The sequence below is a fragment of the Myotis nattereri genome, assembly GCF_964212035.1.
Source record: "Myotis nattereri genome assembly, chromosome: 2".
In the NCBI taxonomy this organism is placed as follows: domain Eukaryota; kingdom Metazoa; phylum Chordata; class Mammalia; order Chiroptera; family Vespertilionidae; genus Myotis; species Myotis nattereri.
The window spans coordinates 188,203,666-188,220,950 of NC_138076.1; the positions used below are offsets into that span (position 1 = coordinate 188,203,666).

The 17,285-nt window shown below is 40.8% G+C and overlaps 1 protein-coding gene and 1 pseudogene across 3 annotated transcripts in view; one reads left to right on the forward strand and one right to left on the reverse strand.

The window, feature by feature from the left end:
• DERA (deoxyribose-phosphate aldolase) overlaps nt 1–17,285 on the reverse strand; it is a 93,990-nt gene that overhangs the window by 30,299 nt on the left and 46,406 nt on the right. For both annotated transcript variants that reach the window (XR_013997294.1, XM_081114695.1), the window contains exon 6: nt 14,180–14,308. Coding sequence is in view for 1 of the 2 variants with exons in the window: in XM_081114695.1 (XP_080970821.1) it covers nt 14,180–14,308 (129 nt within the window). In the remaining variant the exon portion in view is untranslated. The remainder of the gene's footprint in view (nt 1–14,179; nt 14,309–17,285) is intronic.
• LOC308514868 (ras-related protein Rab-32-like) lies at nt 11,560–12,226 on the forward strand (annotated as a pseudogene). The gene has a single exon. The product of its transcript is annotated as a ras-related protein Rab-32-like (transcript).

Sequence of the window (17,285 nt, forward strand, 5' to 3'; positions counted from 1 at the left end):
ATTAAGAAGTGAGTCTTGTACAGTTCAAGATCAGGTCACTTATATTTTGGAACAAATCCAAACTCAAATCTCCAGGGTATTTCCCCACAGAGCTGGGGCTTGGTAGGGGACTGATAAAGAGATGAGATGAGGAAAAGGGCGCAGCCAAGGAACTAGCACGGGGCCTGGAAGAGCAACGGCTGCAGGAGAAGAGATGAATGGGACTACTGCCCTTCCCCAGACACCGGCGGTATTTCAGGAGAGGATGAGAAAACAGCAATAGGCAGCGACTAGCTAAGTAAAAAGAGAAGAGGAAACCCCCACAGGGCATCTCTGAGGCACAGGGGTATTATTCCCAAGCTCTCTACCAATGTTCCTGCTAGTTCCTGGTCATGTATAAGAGCCACATTTAAGTCAAGGTGATACACATTGGGTCCTATACATCTGTGATTTCTCTAGCAAATAATTAGAGTTTATAACAGTGCCTGGCAACCATTATCCTAACTTTATTGGAGTGAACCTATTTGGAGCAATAAGGAAAGAGACAGTTTGATGAAAAGTCCACTTGGGATTTCCTTTCGAAGCACCTGAACTGTCAATAAGCTTCTAGCCAAATGTCGCCTCCCTAACATGCCAGCTATGTCTAGCTGAATGCCGCCTTCCTAACTCTGGGGAGCAGGAAACAGAGCCCTGTCTTATTCTCCCAGCTCATGACCGAACCCTCCTCGGGAAACTTCCTCTAATACCATTTCCTCTATTAACACTGTTTCCACCATCTAATAGGCATAAATTCAGGCAGATCCTGTGGAAATTGGTGAAGTCTGGCAATCCCATCTACGTCTAAAATTACTCAAACAATGCACAGCTTTAAGAGCATCAAACACAACATCACAAAAGATCATGAGGCTGTGGCTTCACATGCATCTGTATCTTTGTTTCTAAGCACAAACCTCTTTCCTATCTCTGTGTGAGTCACTTCTCCTCTGAGTCAACTGTCTTGAATGAAATACCTGAACTTTTCCAGCCTGCTGAAGGAGCAACCGAAGAAAACAGTTAGTGGAAAGGGGTGGATTTAACTAAGAAGTATATTAGGGTATAAAGGAATGCCTGATTACCTCTTGGGAGTATGGATGTTAAAAAGCAGGACCCTGCCCTAACCGGTTTGGCTCAGTGGATAGAGCATCAGCCTGCAGACTCAAGAGTCCCAGGTTTGACTCTGGTCAAGGGCATGTACCTTGGTTGCGGGCACATCCCCAGTGGGGGGTGTGAAGGAGGCAGCTGATCGATGTTTCTCTCTCATCGATGTTTCTAACACTCTATTCCTCTCCCTTCCTCTCTGTAAAAAATCAATAAAATATATTTTAAAAAAGCAGGGCCCTGGCCAGTGTGGCTCAGTTGATTGAGCACAGTCCCGTGCATGGACAGGTTGCAGGCTCGATCCCTAGTAGGGGGCGTGCAAGAGGCCACCATTGGATATATCTCTCTCTCATTGATGTTTCTCTCCCTTCCTCTTTCTCTAAAATCAATGAAAATATATTTTAAAAATAAATAAATAAAAGGGGTTAGAGATTTTTTTTTTTTTTTTTAAGCAGAGCAGGCAGAAACGGTATCAACTAGGCCTGGGTGTGTGCTTATGGACAGGAGATGAAAATGAGAAATGTACTTCAAAAATAATTTCAGCAGAAAAGTATATTTACTAGCCACTCACTTTAGAAAAATACCATCTGTAATGAAAATGCCTCAAAGTAATTTAAAGATTTTTATATTTTTGAAAGGGCTTACACTAATGAATACTGTAAAATGAGGATGCTGAGGAAGGCAGAAGACAATGTGCTTTTTAATTGTCTCAGTTATCCAGCTACAATACTAGTCAGAAGCCTCAAGATCTGTGAATGCAAATGTAGGTAACATTATACACTCTGAGGAAATTTATATGCTTTTTCTTTTTATTAAAAAATAAACAGGAATATTTTAATTATTCACTAGAATGTTAATATCAAACCAGTGTGATAGCAGCTAACATTCTACAAACAGCCTTTTGTGTGACATGGATGATCTAAATTCTTCCCAATTTCATGGACTATTCAGTGCCTCCTCTGTTGTCCCTGCCCAATTTAGCAGCTTCGTAGCATAGGAAACGTACTTTCGGATGCCCCAGTTGATGATAAATTTTTTACAAAAAGGCATACTATAGTCGTTCGTGGGTCACTAGCAAGACAAAGCATCACCCCAATAATTCACGTTAAAAGCATGAATTTCCTTTTCCTCCGGAATCACTAAAACAACTGTATTTGTTCTCCATTTTACTTGACATGCCTTGTCTTGCTAATGTTTTCTAAACAGAAGGAGAGCCTCTCTTTCTTTTATCTTCATAGCCTGAATCAGATCTCCTCACCAATGTTAATTTTTTTTTCTTGTTAAAGAACAAAAAAGGAGAGGGCAAGCGGCGAGACTGAGCTGCGTCCTGCAGTAAGCCAACAACAGAATGAACAGGAGGAGGAGGTCCCATAAAGGGAAGCAGAGGCTTGGACTCCAGGCCTGGGGAAAAGCCTGGCTTCTCGTGAATTCCCTATGCTGACAAACGGCACCATTAGGAGCTGCTCTGTCCTCTCCCTCCCAGCTTGGTATACAATCATTCACCAACTTCCATTCATTCTGCCCCTTTAATCCTTCCCATAGCTGTCCACTCCTCTCCATTCCCACCACTCTCACTACCACAACTCAGCTCCTCATCATGGCCAGCTGGGCTGTTACAACAGCTTCCTAAGGGCGTCCCTGTCTCCAGCTACAATCACTGCCCAAAGGTTGTTTCTAATGAGACTCTGATCATCATTCCTCTACCACAGAGTGTTTGGAGTAAAGGTATCTTGTGGATGTCCTTCATCCCAGTGCCTGGCACAGAGCCGACTTCACCAAATCCTCGTGAGGAGGCGGAGGGGGCAATTACAGTGCGTCTACACAGCATCTTGGTGTCCCCACCTACCCAATGGAAGCTTTGCGGTTAATGAGACTTCTTTATGCTTCATGATCCTTTTCAGTTTCAAAGCATTTACAACTTTTATGAGTTAACTTTTGAGTGTTTAGTTGCTCCATTTCTCTTGGCTTCTCTGACAATGTACAAATCAAGGGAAAACAGACATGAATTTGTAAAAACCTTTTAGTGACTTAGACAAAGGGACTGGCAGGCACAATTCCAATATGAAAAGTATGTTTCCCACATACTAACTAGTTCCTGGAAGGACAAAAGTAACATATACAAATTTTATGGATTTTTTTTTTTGAGAGCCATTATGTTAAATTTTTTAAAAAGGGGGAAAAAAAAGTTCCATACTATTTCACTCCCTCAGATGTGTAGTTTCATCATTCTAACAATGACTTTTTTGCATATGCTTCCATTAAAGTCACAAGCTGATGATTTCAATAACGCCCCCTCACTTCTTAAGTCGTTTTCCTGCATGGCTTGCTGAGCTATTTAACATACAAGGTCCCTAATTTCTTTATGCTAGTGACGCCAATACAACCTTTGTCTAGCTTCGACCAATTTTTCCCTCAGTTAACACATCTTTCCAAGTTTTAAAAAAATATTTTTGCATTTATTTGGCTTGTAAACTAAACCCAGAAACCTGCAAATATTTTTTTAAAAGCAAATAAAGAAATATTCAGCCATGCAGAAGAAAGGAGAACACAGGAGAATCGCTGGCTCCATTTTATAATATTATGGCACATTGTGTAGTGTTCTGTCAGTATTTATTATCAGTCATTTAGTTTATGATAGAGAATAACTTTTGATTACTGATGCTTGTAGCATTACTCACTCTGTCTTGGACTGTTTGAAGATCTGTATTTTTATTACAAAGTCTAATAAAAATAAAGTGAAAAACCCATAGGTCCCCAAACGGATTCTGGCTTGGGTTGTATGTCACTCCTTTCCAATCTAAAAAGTATTCCTTTCTGCTGTTAGTCTCTGTCTCTTGCTCATAAGCAAATTTATCTCCTAATGCCTCATTCTTTATTTTAGCCATTAATCTCCCATTGAGAACCTTACCAATGCTTTTTGCAGATAAAAATATTTAATATCTACTAGATTTCCCCTACCTACAAAACCATCCAACATTGTTTACAGGGGGGAAAAAAAATCCATCTTTTGTACCTGAATTTAAGTTTGTTGGTTTGACTCAAAGTCTTTTTCTCTGACTTCTTCGGGTCTTTTTATGGGAAATAATAGAACCACAATGCAAGAACCCTATTTCTCTTTGTTATGAATTGAACTGTGCCCCCCCCCCCCCCCCCGCCAAACCCCCAGTTCCAGCCCCCAGTCCCTTAGAAAGTGACCTTGGAAACAGGGACACTGCAGATGTAATTGATTAATTAAACATAAGGTCTTACTACATTGGGTGGGAAATGAGACAACTAGTGTCCTTATAAGAAAAGAAGAGACGGGGAGAAGATGGCACATGATGACAGAGGATTGCCAAATATTGCCAGCAAACACCAGGGTCAAGAAAAGGCAAGGAAGGATTCTCCCCTACAGATTTCAGAGGGAGCAGGACCCTGCAGATATCCTGATTTCAGACATCTACACTTCAGAACCATGAGACTACATTTCTGTTGTTTGAAATCACCAGTTTGAGTTAGTTTGTCATACAGCACTAGAGGCTCTGGGCACAAATTTCATGCACTTGTTTCTATCTCTCAATTCCTCTCCATTCCACTATGAAATCAATAAAAATATATACACTTTTTTAAAAAAGAAATAAGGTCGGTTACATTTTTTAAATTTTCACACAGTGAAATTTTATACAGGCCAGTATATACCACATAAAAAACTAGGCTTATAAGCTTCTTCTTTTCTTTCTTTTTTAACCCCAGAAGCCAAGCCACGAGGAGGTAAAGTGCTTTCTGTGTAAATGTATAGACTTACCCTTTTTTTAACAAGATACGCATATACCGGATTCACCATCAGTAACGCCTGCACTGTTGGGAGGCCAGGGAATATAACCTCCCTTCCGCAGAGCTCCTGATCTTGCACTCCGCAGAGGATAGGGAGGGCGTGGGTGCATGGGGGTAAGCTCTCTGAAATTTTTGCCTGGGGGTCTGAATTTAAATTTACTCCCTGAATGAGATGTCAAGGTAATTAGTGTTTGCCCTATAAGCGCTGTCATTTTCAGGGCTAGTTTAAGAAACTGCAAATAAATTTACACTTTAAATCCTTTAACTCTTAACCTAACACATGTCTACGGTCTTATGCTTTCCCCACTGATGAACTTTCCATTGCGGCACACCTTTTCATAAATTGAAATGCTTTTCCCATGAAAAGCAAATATTTTTTTAAAAAAGAGCTGGAACACTGCAGGGGTCAAATGTGCCATCTGGATCAATATTCCTTGAGTATGCAAAGATTTGCAAGCCTAAGACAAGGACTCTGTGACCTGTGACAATTTTTAGAAATACAAAGCTACACTGTCATTTACTCTACTATCTGATTCATATTTAAATTTCTGTAACTGTCTTTTTAATTCTTAGATGTTAATTTGATAGTAATCACAGCATCTTTATAGGGTTTTGGGTTCCTTCCGTCATAGCAAGTTTCCCACTATTTTTTCCCTTTCCTTCAGTATTTTTTTAATGGCCTCCCTTCTATATTATTTCTCTGCTTCATCTCATTGTTCCCGCATGATTTTGATCTTATTGGGTTAAATTTCGAATATTCCCTCCCCTGGTTCCTGGTTTTGTGTTGTTGTTTTCCTGCACATTATAAAATCCCAGCCAAGTTCCAAACTCATTTTGCATTCCTTCAAGGTCTGCGTTTCTCAAGCCCCATGTTTTCGTATTAGTGCTCTTCCCACAGATCTTCATCAGCAATTCAAACCTGATGACATTATGATTGCATCTTCAGTGTTTTTCTCCTCCAACCTTATTTATCAGGCCTGCATTATTGCCAAAGATAAGGTCTAGAGTAACTTCAGAGCAGAGCTTGTTAACGGTTGCATGTGTGCGAACAGCCCACCGTTCCTGAAAGATAAAGCCACTTTTCTACCTCCTGGCATTATTCTCAACCTGTGCACTTGCTGGGCTGAAATCCCTTAGCGGAGAGCGATCTGCTTTTAGACTTCTCTTTTCTATAAGCATGTTCCCCTTTCTGTCTTACTTCCTATCACCTTGTTCTTGCACAGTTCAATGAGAAAAAAAAAAAATGTGGCTCTCCATTCTCCTCCCTGATTATATTCCCTTCCAATGGTTTCCTCCTGCCTCACCTCCTCCTTTGTTTGTATCTCTCTCACCGCATTTCCACTAATGTAAATGGGAGATCCAGTTTTTTTTTTACAAAAAGCTAAAGCAAAAGGGTTTCCTTAGTCTTTTCTTGCCTCCATAACTACTTCAAAATCTTCACAAACCTTTAATGTCATACCACTACTTAGATCGTCTAAACCAGCGGTCGCCAAACAGTGGTCTGCAGACCACTGGTGGTCCGTGAGGTCCGAAAGGTTGGCGACCACTGGCCTAAACAATGCCATGGATATATAATCTCCCGCTCAAAGTTTACTCTCAAAATAGCATGTCCAAACTCTACAAAGCTGTCGCACATGTGGAAAGATGAATCTAGATCTTCACATTTCACTTTCCTGTTTTCTCTTTTCCTTATATCGCTATCTTTCTTTCCCATTCATTCAAATATTCCGAAATATTGTCTCAGGCTCTCCTAGATGTCAGGCACATAATAATCACAGGAAATACAAAGAAGTGAGATTTAGTCCTTTGTCTCAGGGAGGTTCACAGTTTTGCAAAAAATCTAAAAAAGGAGAACTGATGGCAATACTATCTGACAATGCTACTGGTATTTACAACTGTCCTAGGAGCACAACAGTATGAACAATTAATTAATTCAGCTTTTAGAGGATCATGGAGAGATTTGACAGAGTTTGGAAATTTTATTAAAAGCTTTAAAAACAGTTAAAGGGAGGGGGAGAAACGCTAGAACAGACAGAGAAAATAATAAATAACAAAGACAGAAATACCTGGAATATTTCCAAATATCAATAATGACCATATGGAATAGAAGCAAAAATATCCTTTGAACTGCTGTTCTTATTTTACCACAGGAGAGCACCTACCTCATAGAGTTGTTGTGAAGAGTAAATATAAACATACATAAATCCCCTAAGTCGCTGGCATATGGTAAATGCTCAAAAAATGTGAGTTGTTATTGTTTTATTCCAGATCACATTTTTAATATGTCATCTTTCTTCTTCCCCCTGGTTCATGGCTTGGTTTTGGGTCATTGTGGCTGCTGAATAAGTGATTTCCAGTTAAGTGACATTTCATTTGGATACACATCTAAAGAACTGAGGTGGCTGCTATAGCCCCCAGAGTAAAAGAATGAAGAGAGATGACAAATAAACATAGCTGAGATGTGTACCATAAAAAACGTAGCTATACCACATCTAATTGTTATTCTCAACTAATCAGACTCTTTTTACACCTTTCTTTTTCAAGACAGAGTCAAGGGTTGACAAAACGAGTTCATATCTTTTGGTAAGATTCAATGAACAATCCTACCAATATAGTAAGCTTTGGGATTAGTACAGAATGAAATACAGCTCAATATCTTATGTTTCCTAAAGCTACACCAAATGACTTTGAAAGCTGAGGTTCTGAATAATGCTTTGTAATAGTCTAGGGGGAAAAAAGATTCAATTATGTTCCTTCCCTATTGAGGTGGGATGGGGTAGGAAGGTATACTAATATTTTTTAGTAACTTGCAAAGTATTTAACTTATAGTTTATAATGTAGTCATACAAATTACTTTATTTCAATTGATAATCAGATTAATGTGTTTGCTCAAGGTCACAAAATGTGCAAGACAGAACAAGAGGGCAGGTCTTTGTACTCCAATGACCATGCTTCTTCCCCTAAGACATAAAGATTCCTAAACAAGATTAAAGCAAGAGTAGGATACTAATCATTTACTTAACCCAAAATGCAAATACCCTGGTTAACTACGTTTTTATACTTACAATGATGTGTATAATACCAGACTAACATAATATCTCTACTTTATCTCCAGAGAATTATTTTTGCAATAATCTAAATGGCTATCAAAATTAGAAGATAAATTATGAATGTAAATGATAAACCTCCTTTCTTTTAAGATTTTGAAACTAAAATAATTCAAAAACAATGGCAATTAAAAAAATTCCAGACACGACGGAGTGTTACCAAGACTTGCCTTCTTGCTATAAATAACTTTACAACTGAACAAAATATATAAGGCAACTATTTTCAGGCACTGGAAAATTGGCAGCTTAAGATAGATTCTAAGATAATCCAGATATATATTAGCAGTTTGAGGACTTAAAGGAAAACATAATCTCAATGAGTGAATAAATAGAAAAGCACAGCAGGGAAATGAAAATTATAATAAATAGTACAATGGATATTCTAAAACTAAAACATGTACAATAGCCCTGGCTCAGTTAGTTGGGCCTCATCCCAGGTTCAATTCCCAGTCAGGGCACATGCCCAGGTTGTGGGCATGATCGCCACCAGGGGGCATGGAGAAGGCAGCCAATCGAAGGTTTGTTTTCACATGGTTGTTTCTCCTTCTCCCGTTCCCTTCCCCTTTCTCTAAAAATTAATTTTAAAAATCTTCTTAAAAAATAAAATAAAATATGTACAATAGCATCAATTTCACTGGATGGGCTTAAAATTGAGATAGAAAATAAAGGGAAATTAGAAAGTATTTTAAACTAAAAAATTACAAAATGAAGCAAAAAACTGGCTCTTTGAAAAGATCCATGAAACTGGCAGACTCCTAGCAAGGCTCATTTTCTACCAAAAAAAAAAACAACAAAAAACAAAAACAAAACAGTAATAACAGCAATAATGACCAATCTATAATAATAAAAGCGTAACAGGCTAATTAGACCAGACATCCTTCTGGACAACTTTCTGGATGAAGTTGGGGCTATGAGGGAAGCCCGGGTCCCGGCAGCCAGAGGGAAGCCCAGGTCCTGGGTGCCAGAGGGAAGCTGGTGTTGGCAGCCGGGGAAAGGAAGGCCTGCTCTGGCACGAATTTCGTGCATCAGGCCTCTAGTAAAAGGAATAAAGAAGTATATATAACCACAGATCCTGTAGACATCAAATTAATAAAATAATTTTAGAAACAACTTTATATCAAGAAATTTATCAACTCAGCATATTTGTACAATGGAAAACGTCTAAGCAAACTCATACACAGAACAACATGGATACACCTCAACCTTATTATCTTTGATCAGGGGGAGACAAGCACAAAAGTCTCTATGGTGTTCTAATACTAGCAAAGCTAATTTATGGTGGCAGATAAAATCAGATCAGTGCTTGCATGTGGGGCAGAAGGTGAGACAAGTGGAATTCACTGTCAAAACTCATCACAGCCCTAACCGGTTTAGCTCAGTGGATAGAGCATCAGCCTGCAGACTCAAGGGTCCCAGGTTTGATTCCGGTCAAGGGTATGTACCTTGGTTGAGGGCACATCCCCAGTAGGGGGTGTGCAGGAGGCAGCTGATTGATGCTTCTCTCTCATCGATGTTTCTAACTCTCGGATTATCCCTCTCCCTTCCTCTCTGTAAAAAATCAATAAAATATATTTAAAAAATAAAAAATAAAAACAAACAAAAAAACCCCATCACATTGTACACTTAAACACCTGAATTTTATTGAATATAAATTTACTTCAATAAAAGTGATTTTTAAGAAAAAAATTTTAAATATCACAAAAATGGGAAGCATTGTGAATTTAGTTCAATTTTTTTCTTTAATTCTTCAAAATTTTAAAATTACTTCTTTTCTACTATATACCTTCTTAACATAACAGGAAGCATAACTGTGGGCCAGGAAATATGCTAGCAGCTTCCACACAGGCCACTTCACAAGGTTGTGTCTTTAATTCATGCCAAGACCTAGCACGGTGCCTTGAGAGACAGAAAAAAACAATAAAACTGGAACCAGAAGACTTGGGTTCAAATAATGACCATATGTGATCTCTTAGTTTCGGGACTGTAGACAAGAGACTTAATTTTAAACTTCATCAACTAAAGGAATGATGTGAAGAGTAAGAGATATTAAAGTAGACAATGGTTAAATGAAGGACATAAACAACAACATGGACAGGGAAGGAGTTGGCAGGAAGATACAGGGGAGAGCCTGTTTCAAATCAGGTATTTGTCTGTGCACGGGTAGAGGAAAGGGTGGAACAGAGGCGCCAAGTGTGATGACTTAATACCATGTTCCTGTCATGAGCAGTGGGTGCAGTGATTAGGAAAGGGTTGGCTGATGTCCCAGAGTGAATATACTTTCATTATGTCCTGAACAACAGCATTCTGGGCTAGCAATCCCTTGTCCTGACAAGGAGCGTGAAAAGGGAGGCTCCCTGTCCACTTAAGACTCCAAAGGTGGGTTCCTAAGAGTTGCGGACAGTCTTCTATTACTACACATCTTTTAAGTGCCAACATGATTGATGACCACCATTTTTTCTCATCCTTAGGTTTTCAGAGATTCTGCTCTGAATGAGAAGAGATCTGGATACAGCAGCAGTGAGCAGAGCATCATTCATGCCTAGTAGGCTGACCTTCAGTAGAGTTCCAGGGAACAATGTTAGCCTGACAGAGTATCCTAAAAGTACATGAGTATAAGAATCTGGAGGGTGGCCCTGGCCGGATTGGCTCAGTGGATAGAGCGTCGGCCTGCGGACTGAAGGATCCCAGGGTCAATTCTGGTCAGGGGCATGTGCCTTGGTTGCGGGCACATCCCCAGTGGGGGGTGTGCAGGAGGCAGCTGATCGATGTTTCTCTCTCATCGATGTTTCTGGCTCTCTATCCCTCTCCCTTCCTCTCTGTAAAGAAATCAATAGAAAATTCTTTTTAAAAAAAAATCTGGAGGGTGACTTCAAAGACGCCCGGATTTAAGACCTAAGAAGTCTCGTATCTTCACCCAAATATGGATCCACTTGTAGGGCACCTAGAACTTCAAAACTCAATCACAGAGCAGTGCGACAAATTATCTGACAGAGGTTTTAACAGAATGCGACGGGAGGGGGGGGGAGGGGTGCGCACAGAAGCGATAATGAACCAAGTGGTGGGGAAGAAGCAGTGCTGGGACACATTCTCGAGAAGAGTGACACCTGTTCTGAATCCAAAGATGCTAAGAAGTTATTTGGGCAAAACATATTTCAAGGCAAGGGGCACAGCACAAACAAAGACTCAAAAGGGTTGGACGGTGACATTCACAGAAAACTGCAAGCAATTCCACAGAACTGGAGCATATGGCGTGAAGGGAGAATGGGGAGATGGCAGAGGCCCAGGCAGGGTCTCGGGAAGGACCACTTTAAAAATCAGGCTGAAGGAACTTGCAGTTTACCTTGAACATGAAGGAAAGTCATTGCAGGCTTTTAAGCAAGGAATACCGCAATCAAATAGATCATTTCTGAGAGATCATTCTGGCAACACTGTGGCGAACAGACTCAAAGGGGACGAACGCAGATATGGGGACAGTGAGGAGCGGCGGAGAGCGGCCCGGAGGAGGAGCGGGGCCCGGGCACTGATGGCAGGCAGCGGGGCCGGGGACCTGGGCGGTCGGGGGGCGGTCACCGGAGACCCACGAGCACCTCTTCAAGGTGCTGGTCATCGGCGAGCTGGGCGTGGGCAAGACCAGCATCATCAAGCGCTACGTCCACCAGCTCTTCTCCCAGCACTACCGGGCCACCACCGGGGTGGACTTCGCGCTCAAGGTCCTCAGCTGGGACAGCTGGACGCTGGCGTGCCTGCAGCTGTGGGACATCGCGGGGCAGGAGCGGTTTGGCAACATGACCCGAGTCTACTATAAAGAAGCTGTTGGTGCTTTTGTAGTCTTTGATATATCGAGAGGTTCCACATTTGAGGCCGTCTTAAAATGGAAAAGTGACCTGGATAGTAAAGCCCATCTTCCAAGTGGTGGCCCTATTCCTGCTGTTCTCTTAGCTAATGTATGTGACCAGAAAAAGGAAGGTAGCCAGATTCCTGCCCAGATGGACCAGTTCTGCTAAGAACATGGCTTCACTGGAGGGTTTGAAACCTCCGCAAAGGACATCAACATAGAGGAAGCAGCCCGCTTCCTGGTGGAGAACATTCTCATGAACCAGCAAAGCTTTCCTAATGAAGACAATGATGGAGACAAAATTAAACTGCACCAGGAGACCTTGCCAGCAGAGAGCAAATCCCAGTGTTGCTGATGTGGCTCCAGCTCCTCTCCTGCTCGCCAGATGCAGCCTGACTTGATTTCTCCATTTGGAGCAAATTCCTGAGAAGGGATTGAGGTGGTGGATGCCCTGCCCTGTGATCTTCCCAGAGCTGTGCTTAACGTGACCGTGAGGGCACTCGGGGAGCCGTAGCTGAAGTGGGTGTCGGTGTCTACCCTGAGCATGGCTCTACACCTCAGAGTGAGCACTTGGACCTCTCTTGTTGTTGCTGCTGCCGTCAGATGCAGGATAATGTTTACATCCTTCATAACATCTTTGAAAAGGACAATGCTCAAGATCTGGTACGAGTTGCAAGTTGTGGCTCTTAGTGTAAGCGCTGGGGTGGTAATAAACTTTCCCAGCAGTCTTATAGTGATTGTACGAGCCTATATTTTTGTATTCTATCTTCACTTTTGAGGGAGGCTTTTAGACTGTTAGCCACAGAAGGCTTGAAGTTTCTGTTTAGCAAGGTTTTCCCCCTCAAAACTTCTAACTGGAGCTAGTTTTATCAGATCTGTAACAGTCATGGTCAAGCAAAGGGGCTATTCAAAGGTTAGACCCAAGTTCCCATAGTATGAATTGTGAGAGAAACAAGGTCGTGTGGTTTTATACAAAGTTCTGGGCACTTAAAATATAATACATGAGGAAGGTACGTCTGGCTCACAATATTTGTATGACCATTCAATCCAATTAAGAACATGCCGGAGTCCATTCATTGTCTTCACTAGCTGAGTTTAGACAGAGACCCCCAAAAGCTAGTAACCTCTGAAGTCCTAGCAAAGGTCAGGACTGCGCACCACCCAGTTAATCTAGGAACCACCCTGTTAATTTAGGTAATGGTAGCTGAAGCATCATCCCCACCTTAGTTCCCTTAATTCCTTAGATACTTGTGTAGATCCTTGTTGATTATTGTTGATGAGATACTCTGCCCATTCCTGGAAATCATCTACTGATGAGCTAATCAGATACTCTGTATATTCCTGGAAATTGTCTGCTGATCCATGTGTCATTGAAATCCCCTTACCTCAGGCTACCCCGATCTAAATAAAAGATCGGAGCGGCCTGAGCATCCATGGAAGTCCTTCGGGACTTGCCCGCCTGGTCCCCCAATATTGCAAAATTATCTCGTGTCTTTTTCTCTCATTTGTTGTGCGGCTCCTCTTTCGATACCAAACACTACTCCACGCAGAACGTGGAGGGAGTGTTACTTGACAGAGCAGAATAAATATTTTAAAAAAAAAAAAGATATGGGACAGTGGTCAGGAGACTGCTGTGGAGACCCCTGTGGGAGTGACAGTGGCCTACCTCAGCAGCACTCAGAATGGAGAAGAGATGTAGTAGATACAGTAAAGGGGTCGAACTCCCAAGACTTATTCACTGATTCATGTGAAGGTGAGAAAGAGAAGGAATCAAACAGGTCTCAAGCTTAAATGGACAGGCCTTCTGTCCACCAAAAGAAAGAATAGGCCAACTTCTATATGAACGTATCAAAAACAATGATTCGGCACTAAATTTCAGAAGAAAGAATTAACACAAAAGCACGGGTTTCCTTAGAAAGTATGGATACTCTATCCCCAAGAAAAAATCAAACACTTAAATTCACAGAGAGGAATAAGCCAGAGTTAAAGAAATTCCTGTCTAACATGCTGATGAATGAATAATCAAAGAATAATGCAGTAGGCAATTCACTAACAAGAGAGCCATCTACTGCCATATCAGGATAGTGCAGCAATGAAATGCCAACAAAGAGTGTGGAAGGAAGCCAACTGTTTGGACACTTCACATTGTACATGTAGTCCCAAAATATTTGACATCCCGCGCCCCCACCGCCCACCCCAAAATCCAAGTGGTTAGCACTTTTAGCTAATAGCCAAATGTTTTCACTTACTTGTTTCACCTAAAAACATCAATTCAATTGATATGATCATTTGAATAGAATATGCTTACCTGCCATCATTGCTATCATGCTGGCTTTATAGACATTAGTGAGCGATCCAAGTTCTCCTGTTGCTAAGATGGTTTTGAGATGCGCCTTCCCACAGGCCTTGCGGAACTGACGAATCTCATCATACAGGGCTGGGGGAGGAAATAATTGAGGCCGTTACAAAGCAGGCAAGTGATAACATGACTTGGCAGCCGTTTAGAGCTGGTAGAGCCCATCTCAGATTTAGGAAATATAAAACATTTGTCACTTTCTCAAAATCGCCCCAATTTAATATCGCCTAGAGCATTCTGTTGCAGTTCACATTCTGTTACAAGGAATGCTTAGTTTGCTACCATGAAACAGTTTCCAAGCCCTGGCCCGAGGTCCAGAGACATGAAGATTTAAAAAATATCATTATAATGACATGCAAATTACAAATAATTTCTACCTCTTCCAGATGACGGTTACTTATAAGTAAAAAGAAATCTACCGACCATACATACAGGGGTGTACCACTTTGCAAACTAAAGGAAAAAAAAATCCTCGGGTCCCTATGAACTCTTCCATTCACACATAATAAGTTCTCTTGTTGGAATATAAAGCAGGCCTTCCCTGAGAGCCCTGCTAATGACAATAAAGACATAACAGCTTGTCGCACTATCTGCTAGGGTGTGTGTCTATATCTCTGACGAAAAAGTGTCGAGGTAGCCTTGGCTGTATGTGTGCAGAGCCAGCTGTGGAGGGATTTACAGATGTGGCCTTGAACCTATTAACCCCTGACCCTAGAGCCACACCTGGCTTTCTCAGGCTCCACGTAGCACCCTGAAAGCAGCTTGCTCATATGCATATAAAGCTGTATACAACAAAATAAAGCCAAAAGGAAAAACAGTTCCTACTTAAAGTAACAGAATTTTAGTAAACAAAATCAGTGTCATAAGTATAAAATTTTTGAAAAAATTATTTTTCAGTCTTTTGTCCTGACACCAGTGGATCTGGGCTGTCACCCTGCATCAGCTTGGCCATATTCATTTCCTGAACTTGAGCTGTGGCAAATTATCAGGACTAAGGGCAGCGCTTTTTCTTTCTTCTGTATGTGTGTTTCATAGGAAGCAGTTTTATAAGCACACAGATTAAACTGAACAAGAACGAAACATGCATAGCATGTTTTTAATACAATGAGAGTTCTGTAATTCATAGCTTTCCTAAAGTACATAAAAAGTACTTAAACATCAGCAAACTCAGTCAAATCCATGAAAGTTATAACAAGAGGCACAAAACTTGTCTTCCCAATCCCAGAAAACTTAACTTGAAGATAGAAAGTGAAAACTGAATATGAATGAAGTCAAATATTCTATTACAAGATGCTTGGTCAAATTCCGTGTTTACTGCCACCAGACATGGTCTCACAGGTTTTTCAAGAAGATTGAATATTTTCACAAATCCCTAAAAATATGTAGTTTTGAGTACTAGAGATGATCTGAGATGCCACACCACCTACCAAACCCTGCCCATCCTTACTAAACTGTGATAAAATTATTACTCATACATCCAATCTGACAACATGTGAGAATGGATGGTATAAACACTACAAGACTATGTGATGATAACAATTTATATTCTTTTAACTCAGAGAAGGAGTTACCGAATCTAAACAGAGAAAATTGTTCTCGAAGAAGTAGTGACAAGGAAATCTCTTGATCTAAAAATTCAAGAATGCTAATCCAGAGTTAACTTGTGATTCAATTAATGACTATTCTTCCACAGTACAGTGTTGCCATCAAAAGCAAGCTGGAGAGTCAGACAAACATGGATTTATTTTCTTAACTTTTTTTTTTTTTTTTGAGATAGAGGGGAAGAGGGAAATATCAATGCAAGATGAAACATCGACCAGTTGCCTCCTGCACAACCCCCACTGGGGGATCGAGCTCACAAGCCAGGCACATGCCCTGACCAGGACTCAAACTGGCAAGCTTTCAGTGCATAAGCCATCACCAGGCAGGGATAGACAAATGTGGATTTAAAATCCAACTCCACCACTTACTGTAGAACCCTGGGAAAGTTACTGCTCTTAGCCTCAATACCATCCTAAAAGCGTCAATAAGAACATGGATTTTATAGGGTTATTATGAGAATTAAAAGGGAATATACATATATATATATAATTACTTTGCACATTGCCTGGCTTATTATAAGCACTTAAATCATGTATTCCTTATTAAGCTCAGAATTCTAGTAAAATGAGTTTACGTTAAGTGTTGTGTGATGAAAACCAGATCTTATTTCTTGGCCTGATCCAACTCCTTGTACTGCACTGAAATTTTTTATATGGATTAGTGCTTACAATCAGTGAGCCATCAGATAAGGCTTAAAAATATTTTATTATAGCATTTGTTAAGCTGAACTTCGGCCTATATAACAAAGCTCTGGAAACACTGATCCCGATCGTATTTATGCCATCCTTTTCCTAAAGAACATCACCTTTTGATACCCAGTGAATTTCTTCACCTACAGTTAAAATCAACCAGAAAACCCAAATATATTTTATGACTCAATTATCAGCTGCATAGGAGTAATGCTCTTTAATCCATGATCCAAACAGAATGAAACAAAAATAATCACTTAGAATTTAACTGGGTTTAGCTAATATGCAACGAGTGCATTCTTAGTTTTTACCTGCCAACTCCTCAAATCATTCTACTGACCTGTTTCAACACATTAGGAGGGTCACATTTTTCTGAGCAAATATATTAATTAATAAGTTCAACCTTTGGAAAATTGTTGCTTCTTTCTCTTACTAATCCTCTCAGAGTATACCAGCACAATTAAATGAAAAAGTATGTCAGATCTGGCTTTTTAAAAATGTGGCCTGAAGGCCCACAGCCCAGCACACCCAACGTACACCATGGCTACCGCTCACGCTGACCAAAGGGGCTCCTCAGCAGCTCCCCACCACTGATTTCAAAAGTAACCTCCTGCCCTAGCTGGTTTGGCTCAGTGAATAGAGCGCCAGCCTGCAGACCGAAGGGTTCTGGGTTTGATTCCGGTCAAGGGCATGTACCTCAGTTGCAGGTTCCCCGGCCCTGGTCGGGGTGCATGCAGAAGGCAACCAATCGATGTGTCTCTCTCACA